At 35.8% G+C, this 21,344-nt stretch overlaps 1 protein-coding gene across 1 annotated transcript in view; it reads left to right on the forward strand.

Annotated features, from left to right (window-relative positions):
• Positions 1–531: 531 nt before the first annotated feature.
• LOC123536071 (uncharacterized) overlaps positions 532–21,344 on the forward strand; it is a 112,353-nt gene continuing 91,540 nt past the window's right edge. The window contains exons 1-7 of the mRNA XM_053528159.1: positions 532–6,376; positions 6,903–6,991; positions 7,516–7,668; positions 8,216–8,398; positions 9,350–10,686; positions 15,554–15,707; positions 17,104–17,313. Of these exons, the coding sequence (XP_053384134.1) occupies positions 1,690–6,376; positions 6,903–6,991; positions 7,516–7,668; positions 8,216–8,398; positions 9,350–10,686; positions 15,554–15,707; positions 17,104–17,313 (6,813 nt within the window). The 5' untranslated portion in view covers positions 532–1,689. The remainder of the gene's footprint in view (positions 6,377–6,902; positions 6,992–7,515; positions 7,669–8,215; positions 8,399–9,349; positions 10,687–15,553; positions 15,708–17,103; positions 17,314–21,344) is intronic.

Raw genomic sequence — 21,344 nt, forward strand, 5'->3', positions numbered from 1 at the left:
AAATGCCGTCATTTTACTGAACTAAACACTTCGACAACAAGATAATCTTCAACACATTGCCAAATGAGATAGCGGACTGCACCAACATTATACAGGATGAGGTTTCAGGACAATACGAGACATCCTCAGAACAGCACAGCAGCAGCATTAAGTGTATATCGCCGTTATTTTCTGAAACTAAACACTTCCGACAACACATCACTCTTCAAACTACATTGCCAAATGAGATACCGGACTTCACCATTATTTACCGGACTGAAGGTTTCAGGCAATACGAGACATCTTCAGAAACAGGACAGCAGCAGCATTAAGTGCTAATCGCCGTCATTTTACTAAACTAAACACTTCCGAACAACACATCACATCTTCAACACATTGCCAAATGAGATAGCTGACTTCACCATCATTTACCGGACTAAAGGTTTCAGGGCAATACGAGACATCTTCAGAAACAGTGACAGCAGCAGATAAGTGACTATATCGCCGTTTTTACTGAACTAACACTTCCGAACAACACAATCACTCTCAAACACATTGCCAAATGAGATAGCCGTACTGTCACCATCATTTACCGGACTGGAGGTTTCAGGGCAATACGAGACATCTTCAGGAACAGCGACAGCAGCAGCATTAAGTGCTATATCGCCGTCATTTTCTGAACTAAACACTTCCGAACAACACATCACATCTTCAAACACATTGCCAAATGAGATAGCCGGACTGTCACCATCATTTACCGGACTGGAGGTTTCAGGGCAATACGAGACATCTTCAGGAACAGCGACAGCAGCAGCATTAAGTGCTATATCGCCGTCATTTTCTGAACCAAACACTTCCGAACAACACATCACATCTTCAAACACATTGCCAAATGAGATAGCTGGACTGTCACCAACATTTACCGGACTAAAGGTTTCAGGGCAATACGAGACATCTTCAGAAACAGTGACAGCAGCAGCATTAAGTGCTATATCGCCGTCTTTTTCTGAACTAAACACTTCCGAACAACATATCACATCTTCAAACATTTCGCCAAATGAGGTAGCCGGACTGTCACCAACATTTACCGGACTAAAGGTTTCAGGGCAATACGAGACATCTTCAGAAAAAGTGACAGCATCAGCATTAAATGTTATATTGCCGTCATTTTCTGAACCAAACACTTCCGAACAACACATCACATCTTCAAACACATTGCCAAATGAGATAGCTGGACTGTCACCAACATTTACTGGACTAGAGGTTTCAGGGCAATACGAGACCGAGACATCTTCAGAAACAGTGACAGCAGCAGCATTAAGTGCTATATCGCCGTCATTTTCTGAACTTAACACTTCCGATCAACACATCACATCTTCAAACACATTGGCATCGGAGATAGGCGTAATCTCACGATTATTTACACGACTAGAGATTTCAAAACAACACGAGAATTCCTCAGAAACAGAATTAAGCGCGATACCACCGTCATTTACTGAACAGCTTAAAACTTCCGAACAACACATAGCATCTTCAAACACATTGCCAACAGAGAGAATAGTGCTCTCACCAACATTTACTGGACTAGAGAGTTCAGAACAAGAGAAGACATATCCAGAAGTATTGATAAAAGATATTAGCGAGTTGTCGCCATCATTTTTTGGACTTAATGCTTCAAAGCAAAGCCAGCATGCAACAATTTCGGACACAATGGCAGCAGAAAAAAGTGAACTTTCATTTACTCGATCAAATCTTTTAGTACAATACATGACATCTACATCTACAGAACTACTGACAACAGCAGTAAGCAAGCTCTCGCTACCAGTAACCGGACAAGATATTTCAAAACACCATAAAACATCTTCAGAGGAATTGACAACAGAAATAATTGACCTCTGGCCAGCACATACTGGGCTGAAGGTTTCAGAACAACGAAAATATAAAACATCTTCAAAACCAGATAAAAATGAGTTATCGCTATCATTCACCAATTTTCAGATCTTAAATCAAAGTCAACGTAAAACATCTTCAGAAATATTGACAGAGAAAAGCGAGCTATTTTCGTCATTTTCCGAATTAAAGATTTCAGGACAAAACAATTCACCTTCAAACACAATGACAGCAAAGATAAGAGACCACTCGCCAGTATTTGCCGGATTTGATGATTCAGAACGACACAAAATACATTCAAGCACATTGATAACAGAAATAAACGAGCATATGCCAACATTTACCGGACTAAAAATTTTAGAACAGCACAAGGCATCTTCAAGAACAGTGACTTCAGAAAGAAATGAGATCTTGCCATCATTAACCAGATTAAAGATTTCAGAACAAAAACAAAATGGAACATCTTTAGAAACATTCACAGCAGATGTAAGTGAGCTACCGTCGACAGAAATATTGGAATTGTTATCATCATATTCAGATATTTTGTCATCGGTGATGACTTCAAAATTTGTATCACAAACAACACCGCCATCAGCTGATCTGAGTTTAAATTCAATTAGTCCGTCCAAAACGTCAGTAGAAACTTTTTCAGGAAATATACCTCAAATTTCATCTAGCATAATTACATCAGTAAATGGTTCTTTGATATCAGATATACGCCAAAATTCTTCATTTTATGAACTGCTTGCCTCTGAGTCATCAGTTCTTTCAAATACATTATCTTCGCTGACCAAAATGCTAGAAGTTCCTTATACAGAGACACTGATTTCATCACCATCATCTTTACCATCATATCCGAAAAACCAAGTACCGATTACTGAGACAATAAATATTTCACAACTCTTTAAAGGGACATTATCTGTATATCATACATCATCTGATGTTTTGTCTACACTAAAGCCGAACCTCAATACTACTGAAACATATCCGTACTTGATATTGTTCTCTGATGAAATAACTTCAAAGACACACAAAATACCGTTGCCTAGTGAAACAAATTTAATAGAATCAGTTTCACATAACTCATCTTTTACTGGCACGCTTAAATCAGCAAATTGTAATTTGATAGCATCGTCTGTCAAGATGAAGTCTACAAGTACTACCTCAATACAACCAACAGTTACAGAGACTCTTGAAAAATTACCGGAGAAGTTGTTTACAAATACATTATCGTTGAAGACATCATTGTTAACTTCTTTGGAGACATTATTCATAAAAGAAATATCATCATCTCCGTCATTAACGGAAGTGTCTACTTTTGCGACATACGAGTCAACATTAAGTGAAGCCGCAAACATAGGAACAAAATCATTACAGCCGTCATTGAACCGACTATTTTCTACAGAAAAATTTAACAAATCACCACTACAGGAGTCACATTTTTCTGCTGGAACAAAACAGTTGTCGTCAGTGAAAGAAACAAAAGATAATTCACTAATACCTTCATATATAAGAATATCATCTGCGTTAACGTCATTCAACGAAATGTCAAGAACTGATATCGCAGTATCGCAGTTGTCGTTACATACTGAAAATGTGTTGATAGACATTACACCACTTTCTTCATCTAGTAAAGATGTTCATATTTCAGAGACACTTACTTTGTCAACATTATTAACTGGAACATTATCCACTTACATGACAATGGTAACACACTTACCATTACCCATCGAGGCATCCATGGCAGAAATAGTATCTTATTTAGAAATAATAGATGTGTCATCAATTTCTAACAACATATCTTCTACAATTACTCCATCGTTAGCATCATCATATGCACAACTGATAGATTTAGAAACATCACTGGCACATTCACTTTCAACAGATATTTTTATCAACAAAAGTACAATCCAGTCATCATCGACATTGAAAAATCTGACCTCGGGTAATTCAAGTAAACCATTACTTTCTTTGGTTAGAACCTTTGAGGAACTACATGTATGCCCATCGTCTACAGAAGAACTGATGTTTGATTCATCAAGATCTTTCTCTGAATCAAGTCTTCTTAGGTTTTCGCAATTATCTGCTACGTGGCTGTCACCAGAAATGCATTCATCGTCATACAATACCGATACATTAACTTCCAAGAAGCCGCATGAGTCTCCATCCTTATCACAATCACTGCAGGATGTATCGTCGCCATTGCCTCCTATATCAACCCGAGCTTTAAAGACACTAAACATACCATCATTACAATCTGATATTTTATCCTCATTATCTACAGAAACATTACATTTGCAGTCGCCTTTCAACCAAGCTTCAGATTTGGAGGAAATAAATGGGCCAGTTTCCTCACTACCATCTGCGACATCGACCGCCCACACAGAAACAGCATATCGAAAATCGTCATGGACTGACATATTAAGTTCAGAGGCGATGCAAAGACGATTGACTACAACTGTGTCGAAGTCACATACCGGAACAGTTTTACCATCTACTGCCGCCTACTTAACAAAATTTTCTACCTCCATTGATATTCACCCAACGCCGACCCTTAAAACATCGTCCATCGCGCCATCCAGTACGGAGGTATTCAAAATTTCAACAGACAGAATTAAGGTCGAGACACTGACATCTAACTTGTTCCCGAGGTTAGAGCCATCAAGCAAGTATTCTATATCTCCTGATATAATGACATCTACAGAGATATCTACACTAAACTTAGATAAAATGGCCATAAAGAAGATGTCCATAGATGCTGAAAGTGTTCAATTATCGTCAATATTAATGTCAGTTCACGCCGCAAGATCATTTACTGATCCATTAGCATCTAGTGTGACGACAGCAACAACAACAAATGTGTATTTTATCGAGATTGAAACATCAGAATTGTCTACACATGCTAAAACATTATCTTCATTATCTACATCATGCAGCTCACCTATATCTAGTTCTACAGATGAAATATATGCTTTCTTTTCGTCTAAAGAAAGCTTGTCGAAAAGTAAAATGCATTTGTTTGGAACACTGTCAATTTTACGGTCTTCATTTATATCAACGACGGATACAACTCCACTCTCTTTGCCAACAAGATATATATTTTCTTTTGATTCGTCCGCTGCAAAACAGTCATCAGGTACGGCATCAGCACCTTCCTTAACAACTATAGACGGACCTCTGTTTACAAACTTGTCACCAACGATGTCAGACACAGGGACTATGTTGCTAACACCAGCATCAGCTATACCAGTACCTACATTACTAATGTCTACTGCACTTTCAACACCGGTCTTTGATGATTCACCCTTTCTTTCATCATCAGATCATTTACAACGAACTTTATCTCCATTCCTTTTTCCTTCAAGAGAAATTAAAGACAAGTTTTCATATAATGTATCATTATTGCAAGATGCAATAACTCCAACCTCTTCCAAACCTGTCCTAGCACAGGTTTCTTCATTTACTACACTGAATGAGTTACCACCGCAAATGACATCATTTACAGAGGAAAAGAAATCGTTTGCATCTACCATGAAAGCTCAATCGTTATCTATGGTTATAACAGAAATTCCAAGTAAAATGTCAGCCAAATCAACAACTTCGTTATCATTGTCTTCATCTAAACAAACAAAACCATCAGAAGCAGTGGAAACTGAGACTTTAGTCACCGTAACAATACCAGTTTCTGCTAATATCGGCATTGTACCAGCAGTGTCAATGACAACATTCTTATCACAAAAGAAGGGATCCACAATGTTTGGTTCAATACCTCCAGCTTCCTCCTATTCAGAGAAGGAGACAAGTTCAGCAACTTCTTTACTTAAAATATCATTGTCGCCTTTAGCTCCTTTGTCTACGACTGACTCTTCATCTTCAGTTCTATCTAACTTGACATTGTCATCGGTTCAATCATCTACAGTAAATACTTCTGCAGAGATATCAACACGAATATTGTTTCCATCCATGGACGATATGTCATCTTCGTCTCCAGCTTCATTGATGAAAACAGCCACGCTAGAAAGACACGTGTCCTCTCTCACTGAGCGGTGGCAAATATCTTCTTCGGTTGAAGGGGGAATAATTACTAAACGCCGATTGTCCACAAAGGGCACAACTTTACCTTCAAGTAAAGTAGTAGCATTACCTCCACCTGCCTTTGAAACAACTCTGTTGCCCTCATTTCGAAGTCAGCAATATTTCAAGACGCATACAGTAGAAACAGTGTCTGCATATGTAACAGAAAATCTCCAGTCTGAAAGTGTAACATCGTTTTCTTCAATGGTCAGTAAAAGCAGTATGAAAAGTCGTTTACCACCAGTGTCAACACATAAACATACGGCTTCAACACTGTCTGTTACGTTATCATCTATACCATCCTCCACTTTAACTTCCTCAGGTACGACATCCCCACCAAAGATTGGCCCAGAATCGCTTCTGACCATCGGCATCATTGTAAAACGTACAGTTGACATTAAAAGCAACGCAATTAATGTGAGAATTAAAGAAGGTTCGTACTCATTTTTGTTTTTGTTATTTCTGATTATAAATGCATCTATAACTTTCTTTGAAACTTAATCATAAGGCTATAGAATTGAAGTTTTCAGATACATGTATATCTTTGTCACATGAATAATAGATTGTCCGAAAAATATTGTTTTGCTGGGTTTTGATTTCAAGTCATACGGAGATTTCCAAGCTCTTAGTGGTAGCTGAAGACCTAGGTAGAACCACTTACCTTTCGCGAGCAACTTTGGTGTATTTTTCACACGAAAGAATTCAGCGCGACTTGAACCTACGGTTGTCATAAACCAGTGAATCTAAGTTAGCGGACCATAATGATCATCGGCAAATAACGTGTTCTCCAAATGTGATTTTGCCATTCTCTGGTTTTTACGGAAAGTCCTGTGCGTGTTTACGTGTGTCTAGTGTCATTGCGAGTCCATTACTTTAACACCTCGGCCCTATAGGATAATTATCAGAATAAACTTACAGCTGATCTGGATTATCGATATTTTAACAGTTAATCATTTCAGGTCTAAAACGATGTTATAACGAGGGTGTCGCAAAAGCTGCCGAGTCCAGTTACAGAAAGAAACGGGCTGACTCTAATGTAACAGCGGAGGCTAGTATATTTTCCCTTATATTTTTGTCAAACTGTATTGTCGACTTCCGTCATTTCCCCTTTTTAGGGTCTTCAGTAGTTTACTCAATATGTTATACTAAGAAAGGCTGTAGCAGGATATCCGCGCCTGTTTGCATTTTAATAGACAATGAGAAAACGACGTTATTATGTTCGCTGGAAGCAAATCTTTCTAATGGCTGAGAATGGAAAAAAATACCAGTTGGAACAAAAGGAACAAAGTTCAAATAAATACTTTCATAAGATAACTATTGTACTAAAGTAATCCGAAAACTTTAATTACTTAATTTTGTAACTACAAGACTTTTATAAGAACGAAACTGAATAAATTTCTATGTGCTGGTCATTGTCCAGATACTCAGTATATATATTTGACGCTGGTGATGTTGTATGCAAGGAAGTGCATTAGTGGAAAAGGGTGTAGAATGGATTTGTGCATCGTATAGGGCCTACTAAGAAATAGATATAACTGTATATAAAATAAAGTTATTCACATATTTTATCAGGTCATGAGCATTAAAAGGAAAGATACTTCACCCACACATGTAGATGTTGATTTTTATGTACTTGTGGATGGAATTATTCAACCATCGACTAAAGTTCTAGCCATCTTTTCTAGACTAACTGTAGCAGAAACCAGTGCTTACCTATCGTATCCGGTAAGACTAAAGTACATTTTTAACTGCCAGTATGGCTGCGGTAAAAAAAAACGTCATCAGCCGCTATCACGATAAAACTAGTTTTATAAATACAGCCACCTCTTGTAGATTCTCTTTTTATTTTATCGTGCATAGTGAAAAGTACTCAAGAGGTATTAAAGAATCTTTTACGTCCTGTTAGAAAACGAACGTCTTCACATAACATCTATAATACGACTGTCAATAGATATCGTTAAATTATCAGATGGTTTTAAAGTAAGTTCAAATTGTATACGTCATGTTGATAAAATTAATTAGATAATTTACAATACGCGTTTTTGTATCATTTTGATTTCATATATGACAACGCCAGTAAAACTAGTTTTTACTCTCACATGCAAAATATGGAAGTTTGGGATTTAGCTGTTATTAAAACAAAGAGCTAATAGTCGCCATCAAATTAAATTACGAGATGATAAGAAAACTTTATGTTGCTTTATGTAATAGAATCGGTTAGAAAATCCGTAACTGCTTCACTAAATATATTTGCTCTTACTTTTTCTTTCAGATGATAACGCCAGTGAAACTTGTTTCTAATCCTACAGTAAAGCAGAAACCGGCGGATGGAGATGAGTCACAAATCTCTGTCTCAACGTTGTTTTTCATTGGGACTCCGCCTGTATGTGCTGTCGTAGCAACGGTCATCCTTATTATACTCTATTGCAGAAAGACAGATCGAACTCTTGAAAAGGTAGATAGTTTATTTTATGTATGCTGTCGTGGCAATACTGTATTTCAAACTGGCAGATTGAACTTTTAGAAAGGCAAGTTGAGTGAAGCTCCTAAGCGAATTTATTATTTATGAGTTGTTGTAGCAACGGTCGGTCGTATTACGTTGTGTTACAGAAAGGCAAATTGAACTCTTACATTGCTAAGTGAGGCTTCTAAATGAATTTATTATTTATGTACTGCCGTGATAATATTGTTTGGCAGAAAGGCAGATCGAACTTTTAGAAAGGCAAGTTAGGCTATTAAACGCATTTATTATGTATTAGCTGTCATAGAAACGATCGGTCGTATTACGTTCTGTTCCAGAACATGATTTTATTATTTATGCTCTGTCGTGGCAATATTGTATGGCAGAAAGGCAGATCGAACTTTTAGCAAGGCAAGATAGGTTCCTGAATGAATTTATTATGCATGTGCAGTCGTAGCAACGGTCGTCCTTATTACTATGCATTGGCAGATCAAACTCTTGGGTAATTGAGGCTATTATACGAATTTATTCTGTAAATACTGCTGTAGCAATAGTTTGTTTTAGCTATTTAAACAGGCATATCGAACATCTAGAAAGGTCAGTGAGACTCATTCATCTAGAAAGGTAAGTGAGACTCTCAATTGAATCTTCTTACTCACTCAGCTAGGTCCATGTCGAAAGCTTTGGTCTACCAATTTCTGGTCGTCGTTTTGCGGAAAATATATTACTGTGCTTATTTACTTTAAGACAAATTGTCATTTTAACACATATAATATTATACTGTATGTTTAGATATGATCGATCAATTTCTTTCACCTATGTTTATGAGTTCGTCTTTTATATAGGCCCGACTCTTACTTGTATGAGTAAGTTTATAACAAGTGCTGGCATAGATCTAAAGAACACTCGAAGTCATACTAAACGATTTTTTCTTTTCATACATAGGTTGGATCGAATTTAGAAGATGCTGATCTCAAAATTGACATAGAGAAAGGTGAAGTGGTGTCTGCGTCTGCCAACAGGAATATAAACTTACCTCAGTTCACTTTTGATCACGGGAAAGGAGACTTGAATTCTGTTTGGAAACATATGACACCAACTTTGCATAAAAGTCACGAATTTCATATCAGTGAAATTCCTTTTAAAAGGTCAGTGTCAGAAAATTGCTCTGCCACACGACGCCTTGAAAGGTTACGTAAACTTGGTTTTCATGTCTCTGAAATCAGAAAGTCTGAAAAGCAAACTAAAGAAACATTTACTGATGCACATGTGATTCCTCGATCAGATCATGAAGATAATTCGGATACATATAACGAATTTAGTGTAATGAATAACTTAGATAAACCAACAAACCAAAGTCATGTCTTCTGTCAAGCAGAACTGAAAAGCGAACCAAGAGCAAATAGTAATACTAAAGAAACGCGAAATAAATCCAGTGCTTATCATAACGATGTGTTACATGATGTAAATATGTTGGTAGCAAAAAATAGAGACAATAGGCCGAGTCCGTTGCGTTTTGATGCGAATATAAAACCAGCACATCAGTCTCTTTCAAATATTAGCAAAATAATAGATAGTTTAGCATATCATTCAAGTCATTCAGATAAAGAAAGTGGTCAAAATGTTGAATCAAATCGTTCGGTAAGGTTTAAAGACGGCTGTCCACATAGAAGAAAAAAGAAACTAAAACGACGTAAGAAAGAGAAACATTATTATTGTGCCAGCTCGAAATCAAGAGAGCTGAAAAATAATTTGAACGAATCAATACGAAATGAAACACAGCTTTTTAGACCAAGAGTACCAAGTATACCGGTGGAAGGGTACTGTAATAAAATTATGTATGAACCTTTCTATTTTTCATTAACCCTTAGTAAAAATCCTGAACCTGTTAACAATTTCATTGAGGGAGACCTAGAAGACGAAGTCTTTTTGACTAACAATATTCCACTTCCAGATCTCAGCGAAAAGCACAATCATGCATCTGAATCGAATACCATTTCAGCCTTTCAGGAAAAAAATCCTAATTTTGCTGCCAAAGAAACTAAACAAAAACATATCAAACAAAAGACAAAATATAAATATTCTGGAAATAAGAAAAGTATCAACTCCAGACATAAATGTGATATAATTAGAACATGTGATGTAAACAGTGTCGGCTCTGTTGGAGTCCAAAATTATAACCTGGATCACTTTCAACAACAAACTAGTTCCGACGTTCGAAAATCTTTGCTTCGGAATTATCTCAGACACTGGTCAGACGATCCGTTTTACTTGAAAACATGGTAAGTTAATTGTTTATCTATGTTAATCTATCAACAGTAGTATTACGTCTTCAGTGAATTTTTATCATGCTATAAATGACAAATGCAGAAATCGGTATAGTTTTTACTTTTTATGCCTCCAGATACCTTAATTGGAAATTTAAATTGGAAATTTAATTTGGATATCGCAAAATTACTGTATTTTACTGCACAATCATGATCATTGGTGTTATTTAGATGTACCCATTGAGCGGAGTTACCTTAACGATTTAAAATGCAGTGTATCCGTTATAGCAATTTGCAGTAGTAATGGTGAAAAATGGAATACCTGGCCGTTTGATAGGTCTTCAATAGTGATTAAAAATTATCGAAATTACTTTTTTATGAATATCTGAATAGCCAAGTTTTCTGATTGGGAGTTTCTTAATCGTGTGGTGGACCATTGACCCCTCTACAGTTAATCAGTACGCTTTCCTATTTGATCGTGCGATGACTAATAAAGTGCAAGACTCCTTGATGCTTTTCTCCTAAATCCTACAAAAAACGGACGGAGGGAGTGGAGTTTTGTCCTGCAGCTTTCTAAGTCATGCCCTTAAAAGTTAAATTCTTGGTGCTCTGACTTCAAAAAGTTGTTGAGTACATTGGTATAATTATACCTTAGATTGACCCTAATTTTATGTTTTACTTGAAATGATCTGGTATTTTGTCACTAATGTTAGAGCCTTTCCCAGCGGGGAGTGATTTTATTTACATTGACTTGCCTAACTTGTTGAAAATAGGGTAAGTGCGAGGTTGGCATGCCCTAAACGCGTTTAAACCCACAGTTTCCTTTATATATGTTACTGACCGTTCCAAGGCGGTGCCCCTATTTTCAACTTGTTTTCTGTCTGTCTCGTATTTTGTATTGCGTATGTTGTCTTCTTTATTGTTGGCGTTTCATTTCTCTTTCTCCTCACTTCCCCCATTGTCCACTCCAATCCTTTCCACTTACATTTGTAACCCCTCTCCTGTTAGCGGTGCCCGACTGTTTTTTTTCCTGCTTGTTTGTTTGTATGCGCGCGCGTGTGTGCGTGCGTGTGTGTGTGTGTGTGTGTGTGTGTGTGTGTCTTAGGCGGTGCATCAAAGTGTTTTGTTTTTTCTTACTTCTGTGTATGTTTGTTGTGTGCGTGCGTGCGTGCGTGTGTGTGTGACCCTTTTATCTACCCTTACCCCACCTCCTTCCCCGCCCCCTCAACTTTTTTCTGTATTTTGCATATAATTAACATGTACTTGTTGGATTTTTGGAGCAACCCGTCTTCAATATTTTTCCGTTACAACATCATTTTGTTGTGGGCCTACTTTGCGATGCATGGCTGTATTGCTGTGCTCGATCTGTGCTTCCGGGAAATCTACATTTACCTTCTATCTTTCATAACTTCGTCCGTTTTAAAATCATGCTATCATATTTCAGGATATAGTCTGCTCATTTTTGTGTATAGACTAAGTTCTTTTAAGAAATTACGCGACAATGATATATCTATAAGATAAGGTGTGTTTTATTTTAAGAGGCAAGACATATAACAATACAACATAAGCTCTGGATAAGCTTTTTAACCGACTACTGAAAACAAGTACAAACAAGTATAAAAGAGCTGTACCTAAAATCATTACCTTTAGTGCATAGTTTAAATAAATTACAGCAGAATTGTCTGCACAATTCATAAATATTGAATTAATAAATACCAAGAGTTTAAATAATTTGTAAAACGTGTGTTAAGATTACAGTAGGCTATAATGCCTTCTCGCCTACACGATGGCACATACAAACTGCTAAAAGACAAGAGAAATATTAAGAGATGGTTATGAAAAGTGAAATATCACTTTGAAGCTGATTAAGTATGAAATTATCATCGGCAACTCCGTTAAGAACAGTTATACAGATTATGAATCAATGCACAATACATGACATTTTTTTAATGACAGTATTCCATCAAAATGCAAGACGTCACAGCATGTTTCACATTTTAGTACATATAACGTAATACACAAAGCAAATTGTCGTTCTCAGCCAATCGTATCACTACGTTCTGTTGCGGCAGATATTCACCAGTACTCTTTCCTTCAATTTTTCATTCATTCCTTCGATTCTTCGTATTTGGGTTTATTTACAACCACGCGCACCTGCTAGATAATTTGTTGTTGACATAATTGCCATATAAACAAGGTAATCGATGCTAAAACTTATTTCGAACTGTCAGACTAAAAACTTTTGTTCATATTCATATTTTTTTCGTAGAACTATCGTTGTTGTATTTGTTATACCGTATCAAACAGCCAAACACTTCCAAACCAACATGCCCACTAACATACAAATTAAAGCAACTTTCGTTTTCAACCACGGTTGAAACATACTATTTTAATGTTCTATATGGGCTATTTACTATGTAGTTTTTATATAGTATAGAGTACTTTATTATACCTCATATAGTTGGCTTACAGAAAGTTGGTGGTTCTACACAGGTGCATGCTCCTGATGAAATAATGCACAGATGGGCACCTGGGGTCTTCCTCCACCATCAAAGCTGGCAAGTCGCCATATGACCTATAATTGTGTCTGTGTGCTGTTAAACCCAACATAAACAAAAAATATTATACCACACATAAATGCCCAATGCAGATTTCCCATTAGTTTAACTTGAATAATATATTGTAACAGGAGCGGAAAAATGTGTAGCCCGATACAGGACTCAAACCTGTGACCTTCTGCTTGCAAGTCAGATGCTCTACCAACTGAGCTAATCAGACAATCGATATCATAGACAAATTATATACATTATATACACACTGCTACATTCCTCCCTCCTTTTTTTCAAAGACAAACTCAGATTCTTTTGACTAACCGAGCCATTGCTTCACCCAAGCTATAGGATTCCAAGGCTAGTCACCACACTCACGGCACCAATGTAACAGGCTCTATTAATCTAAAGAGAAGAAGAGAAATTAATTAATTTTTGAGTTTTGCCATATCAGCAAGTATTATGTGAGAATGATCTCAATTAAATAAATGAAGAGCTTAGGCTTCGGTGACGTACCGGTTGCTCGGTACAGCCTATCTAACTATTAAAATGCTATGCACGGGTATATAAATGGAATTTCCCTTGCATAGTCACAGAACAGGTACAAACAATTAATAATTGGACCTAACATAAACCAATGAAAATACTGGAAACAATTATAAACCAATGAAATGATTCGTAGTAAAATACATTCAGCGGAGAAGACAATATGGCGGCGCCCATGAATTACAACAACAAGTGAAACAAGAATAGCTAGAGAAAATATTTTAAGTATAAAACTGACCTGTTACATATCATATTCCCAAGTGATTTTATATCTTGTACGCAAAATCATTACTTTCAATTCTCTAATTTCATATCACATGCACAACTGCTATTTTGCTTTTCTGTGCATGTGATATTATATATTTTCATATCTCCTGTTGAGAGACTGAAATGATACTTTCGCATTGATTAAATGTCCGAGACATTCAATTTAATATATGCTGTTTTCTTATATTCTTAGGGGGCTAAGGGGCTGTTTTATTCCCAGTAACAGATTAATCATTTCATAAACAGTATTTGGGTGTCATTTTGAAGAAAATTCACCTGTTTTTCAGATGGAGCCATGAGATATTACAGGAGTTATTCCATTTAATTATTTTTTTACAGTATCTGATACCACCCCATTTAACATCAGAAATGGACCAAGAGTTTCTCATATTCCCATGGATAAATTGGATTTAGATTTGACTCTTCTGCACAAACAACTTGTAGAATTTAGAACATTTAAATAACCATTTTGCAATACAAAGATTTATTCTGTAGTAAATGCATCAAGAAATATGACAAGTAATTGCATAGTAAATAATTTATGGCAATTTTGTTTACATCACCAATTAAATTTTCAGTGTGTCAGTTTTGTACCATACCTGTCTAGAAAATAACAAATATTATATCATTTGACAACCTTAAGGCAAAACACAAAAATATATGAGAAACCCTGAGAACACGACAAATAGGGACATACAAGGTATTATTGAACTGATTTAAATTTATGTAGCTTATACAAAAAAAGGTGACAAATCTTTGCTATTCTCTGACTGAAAAAGGTTTTTTTTTTATCTTTCTTGTCCTCACAGTTCTTGGCCCCTATTTAGTTTAAATGCATGAACCCTTTATGAATTTCTATTTCCATGATGAGGTGTTTTGTGAGGTTTTTATGTATATTTTAAACTAAATTCTTAATTGAAGGGAATTTCTGTGCATAATCATAACACTTGAAATAAGATCTAAAGATTTGACAATAAGAACAGTATATATGACAGTTTATGAAATTGATCAAACCCGATAAGTTATGTTTTTGATTTTTCAGTATATGACATTCAGAAATCTGTTTATACACTCAATACAAAAATATAGTCTCTGTAACCTGTTTATCCACTGATTACTCTAAAACAATCAATGGCTTATGCCACTCTGAGGTTCCAGTAGGATGGCCATTGCTAAGAAAGAGTATTACTTCATATGGGGCAACAATATATTGTTAAATCGTTTAATATTTCTGGGGGACCTAAATAATTTTCATAGATATTTTTGCTTCTGTAAATGCACCAAATCAAATCCCAGTGAACAAGAAAGTTCCCGTTCTTATAATTTGATAAGCGGAAATCAACAAATTCATATTCCAATGAAATAGCCTTTCTAGACAAAAACAATAAACATAATATACCCACAAAATTGAATTATTTCATAGACTAGTTTAAATTTTGGGAACATTTTCATTACTATTTGCTACAAAAAGTGGAAAGGTTTCAAGTTCATATTGAGGACATTTTTTGTTTTATTCCTAGCTGTGATAATTTTACTGACGGAAGTGAGTACGCTGGACACGAGTTTGAGTCTCTGAACTTCAACAGAGAGTACACCGGCACAGAGAGAGATCAACCTAGTGGTGGCCTACATCTTTCTGAAGACACATCACAAGACAGCAATATGGCTGAAGGGGTATTAACTGTTGATTAAACTCGCTCATTTCCAGTTACAAAAATGTTTTTTGACAGTATACTGAATATTTAACCTTCATTTAAAATTTTATAACTTGCTTCAACCTTGATCACCAGCAGGATATCTAAAAGACTAGCTCCTAGACAATGATATATCTTTTTTACACTTTTTATGATTAAATGTAGTGAACTGAGCCAGTCTATGTCCAATATTGATAATTTCAACATCAGTCCTCTGTGAAAATGTGGTTCTGGGACGATCTGTGTATGAAAAGAATTGGAACCACTGCCTTACCCTTGCATGATCGTAAGAGGCGACTAATAGGGTCTTGACACTTGGTTTTGCAGTAACTCTGTGATTCCAGCAGGTATGCAAATTTTGATTCCATACCTCATGTTTTTATTTTGATGTAAATGAGATGTGAAACCAAAATTTGTAGTCCTGTTTGGCGCCATATAACCTATACTGTGTTGGTGCGCCGTAAAACCCAAATAAATAAATAAATAAATCGATGATGGGCGTACTTTGTGACAGTCTGGCACTCTTGTTTTTTTACTAATGGGCATAAAATATGTGAAATAAGGAATTCATCAGTCCAGTTTGAACTAAAAGGAAACTGCTTACAAAACATTTAATGAAAAAAAATATTACTATTATAAAATTCATTGTCATTAATGTAATGCAAGACCCAGAAAAGGCTTATACATAGGAAGCCATGTCCAAGTTGAACATTTTATTATGGAAATACATGTAATATATTTTTACTTGTACTGATATGCAAATATACAGTACACTCATGTATTGCTTATGTGAGTAATTGAATGGAAGAGAAAAATCAATCTGACTGAAGTACTTGATCTTCTAAACAAAGATCTGAGAACGACACATTCACATACGTCTTCTGTATATTTTGGATTTCCAGTATTGCTATTTTTATTTTAACCAATTAGACAACTTGTTAGAATGTCAAAGAATAACAAAAATGTGCAGTAATTCCAGGGCTCGAACTGGGGACCCCTCGATTACTAAGCAAGTGGCCTACCGACTGAGCTAACCGGCTGACACATTCCGACATAAGAATTGTAAATATCAAAAGTCAAGGCTACAGGTAGATTTGCTAAATTTTTTAAGTTAAGCTCTGGTTGGCTAGCGAAAGGGTCGTCAGAACGAGGCTATGAATAGGTCGTTCTCAGATCCTATGCGTAGCGTAATAGGAGATGTACTTTAGTCAGATTGGAGAAAAATAGGAGTGTAACAAATAACAATAATAAGTATTATTTGTCAAAGTTGTCTTATTTATATATATTGTAACAATATTTTATCATATTAAGGTGTTTTCTTCCTATTTTTTAAATTGAACTCTGTTACAGTTTCAGTTTGATATTTGTTTACACAGGTTGTTGGACCATTTCCTGGAGTGTATGAGCATGTAACCAAGATGGGTAGAGTCGGCAAGGGTCACCAAGATTCATCCTCGGGAAAAAATAATGGTCCTCAGTTCCGTAAATTACCATTCCAAGATCAGACCATTGTCATTCCAGCACCAAAGAGATCAACGCCAGTGCCTTCAATATCCCCAAGGGAAAGTGACAAAGTTATCATGAGAGTAAGAATTTTAGCCATTGATAATTAGGATAAGTAATTGATAATTAGGATAATTATATCAATTTTTAATGATGGCAAAAGTGACAAAACAGCAAGCACAAGCTCTGTTTGAGCTTTTGTATATACTGTGCAGATGATGACATACTGTTCAATTTTAAGAATCCCATTAAATCGGACCTGTATTGTCTGATAGTCACCTTACCATAAAATGTTATACTAACCAGGTGATAAGTCAATCATTTATTGCATTAATTAGTAGTGATTTTATCAGCACAACTGGACAGCCAGATTAACTACAGTTTTAACCTTTAGTCTGCTGTCGGCAAGTAAATTTTTAGTGAACACCCCTTCAAATAATAAGTGGTATTGCCCACATTGAGTGATAGACCAGTCCATTTTAGAAATTTAGCAGGGTAAAGGTTAAGAGGATTTCGATGAGTTTCATTTTCTTCCAGTTTTTTTTTTTCCATTTGAACCATGCCATGAGAAAACCAACATAGTGGGTTTGCGACCAGCATGGATCCAGAACAAACTGTGCATCCGTGCAGTCTGGTCAGGAACCATGCTGTTCGCTTTCAAAGCCTATAGTAATTAGAGAAACTGTTAGCGAACAGCATGGATCCTGACCAGACTGCGCATATGCGCAGGCTGGTCTGGATCCATGCTGGTCGCAAAGTCACTATGTTGGTTTTCTCATGGCACGGCTCATTTATTTCCCATAAGCAGTATCACTTAAGTTTTTGCGTTTTAGGCAATATATTTCATGTTTAGGAAAATACAATAACTATAAAGTTGTCAACATTTGGACAAACATTTCAACTAATTAGTACTACCATATAAAATTTTATTCTTGCGAATTGAAAGATCCATCATCCACTGACTGATATAAGTGCACTAGAGTTTGATATCTGTGACTACTTGTCATGTAGAGATTACACATTGTTTATCGGAAACTTAAAATTTTAATAATACAAGAAGTATTTTAGCAGTCAAGTTGTTAAATAATAGTAATTACCTTGTTTGATGTTCATGCCTTTTCATAGCAGCTTAATTCATTTTATTCTTTTTTAAAACTGTTGAGATTTTTGTAAATTAAAGACTAATTTCCCTTCTTTAAGTGCAAAAAAGACAGCTCATGTTAATTGTGCAGTAAAAATTATCAGTAGGTAGCAGAATTTTGATGAATTTCTCTACGTATTATATGCAAATGGACACTTTGAAACAGATTTTTTTTCACTTAGGGTATGTATTTAATTTGTTTTGAATTAAATTTTGAAGTTTTAGTTTTGTCATCAGGACAGAATATCATTAATGTGTGGATATGTTTTATCTTACAAACGTCGTAGAAAACTATCAGAAAATAAAAGTATGAATACAGGGAAGTAACTCTGTAATGTCTAAAGCTATATTTATTTACTTCTTACTGTGATTAATGAACATGTCCATTTGCATGTACAAAGTATTGACAATGTAAAGTGTAACTTCTGTTAATGACACGTTTAAAGAGCAAAAACTTTCTTATCAAAGGCAGATAGTTTCTATCCAACTTGAGATATTTCTGCTGTTTGATTCACCTAATCCATAACAGGGTTTTTCCTGACTTGAGGCTTTATTCTGCAAGACCTAAAATACAAACTGTACATTATTGTACCCCCCGCCCCCACCCCCCACCCCAACAAAACAATGAAGTTGTAAGGCGGATATACTGGTTTCAAGTTGTCTGTCTGTCTGTCAGACCATCTGTCCGTGGACACAATCTTGTGCACACCAACTCCTCATCCCCTTGACACAATTTAATGAAACTTCACACAAGTGATCAGTAACAACAGTAGTTGTGCATGGTACATGTTAGGTTCTTTCAGAAAAAATACTTGCAGAGTTATGGGACTTTGGTTTTTGTTACTATACTATATACATAGAGTTTGCATATGCAATCTTGTGAGCGCCTAATCTCCCGAACCCTTGCACACAATTTAATGAAACGTCACACATTTGAGTGATCAGTATCAACCTTACTTGTGCATGGTGCCTGTTAGGTTCTTTCAGAAAAATATTCTGAAGAGTTATGGGACTTTGTTTTTTGTTACTATACTATATACATAGAGTTTGCATATGCAATCTTGTGAGCGCCTAATCTCCCGAACCCTTGCACACAATTTAATGAAACGTCACACATTTGAGTGATCAGTATCAACCTTACTTGTGCATGGTGCATGTTAGGTTCTTTCAGAAAAATATTCTGAAGAGTTATGGGACTTTTTTTTTTGTTACTATACTATATACATAGAGTCTATATACATACAGACTACATAATTATGCAATCTTGTGTGCCTCAAATTGCAATGTACTGTGAGTGAGTGAGTGTGTCAGTGCATGTAGGGGTACATTCATCACCTTCAGTGATAGCTCTAGTTCTAAATGTCTCAGATGATGCTAGTAGGATCTTCTTGAATTTTTAAGATGTCTTTAATAATGTAAATTTTATGGCCAAAACTGTTTTTTGTTATTGTTAAACTCAGTCAAATAACAATTTTGCCAAAAAAAGAATGTTCTAGAAATTTTATAATTTTTTGGCATGGAAATATTGCTCCTGTTCTAACTAAGAGATCTGGAAAGTTTTATACCATTCACACAAAAAAGGCAATATTATTAATTTAAAAAAAGAATGTGTCCAAAATGGCAGAAATTTACAATGGAAACTATCTCACCAAAATCATTATTTGATGATAAATTCAAAACTAATCAAGACATTTTGAACATTTAAAAAGATCCTATTACCACCAGAAAGATACATGATAGCAATGGTAAAGTTTCTGTTCAAAGAGAAATCATGGGAAAAGCCCTGTTACAGACATGGTTAATCAAACTGTAAGTGAATAATCTTCTCTAGAGCACCAGCCCCTCTACTGGAAACATTTTTTGTCAGTTCAGTTGTGTTGTTTTACAGAGGTTAATTATTGCACTATTATTAGTTTGCTGTTTTTTCTCTGTCTCCATTTTAACATGTTGGTTGATTCAACATCTGTTTCCTTTAAATGATATAACGTAGGAATTTCCAAAGTTGTCATACATACTACCTCAAAGAGAGATAATGAAAGAAATTGGTATCCAGACTTTGGAACTTCCTTTTCCTCCTCCGGAGACCATTTACAAACATGGAACCAAACCTCATGAAAAAAGTAGTCCATTGGCTGATGGTGTTAAAGGAAAGAAATCAAGAGACAAGAGGGGATCTGTTTCTGAAAACGAAACTGGGAGGAAAGACACTTTCAAAGATGTGGAAAAGGTTTCTCCGAAAAAAAGAAACAGCCTGTATGATCTGGACAAAAGTTCAGAAAAGAATGAAGCCTGGAAGGCAGCAGATGATACTAGAAAGAAAACTTACACAAGTGGAACAGTGTATGAGAATGAACTTGGTGGAGAAGATGCTTTTGAAAATAGTAACAGGTTGCCTAAGAGGAAGAAAAATCACAAAAAGGACACAGACCCTGTCAATAAAGAAAGTGATAGTACACCAGCATTTAATGAAGTTGCCAAAACAGAACATGTAACAGGGAAGAAAACTATTTATGAGGCAGAATCTGCTTTAGAGAATGAAGCTGGAAGGAAGTATACTTCTGAAGACATGAAAATGTTATCTAAAAAGCAGAAAGATGAGACTAATGACATGGATATTGCCAATAAGCAAAGAGATATTGCTTCAGAATATGAGAAGATTTTAAAAAAAGCACATGTTAATGGACAGAAAACTTTTTATGACGGGGAATCTGATTCTGAAAATGATGCTAATGAGGGAGGTACAGATACTAAAACATTACCTGAGAAGAAGAAAAATCACAATAAGAATATGGTTATTGACAGTAAGAAAATGGATTCTGGCTCAGAAAATGAGGTTTCTAAGAAGGAACATGTTACTGGAAAGAAAACTACTCCTGAGACAGATGCTTCTTCACAGGAGGATGATCTACAAAATGAAATTTCTCCTAAGGGATCAGAAGATAAACTGGAAACTCGCTCTAAGCATTTGGATTG

The sequence above is a fragment of the Mercenaria mercenaria genome, chromosome 17 (assembly GCF_021730395.1).
Source record: "Mercenaria mercenaria strain notata chromosome 17, MADL_Memer_1, whole genome shotgun sequence".
Taxonomy (NCBI): Eukaryota; Metazoa; Mollusca; class Bivalvia; order Venerida; family Veneridae; genus Mercenaria; species Mercenaria mercenaria.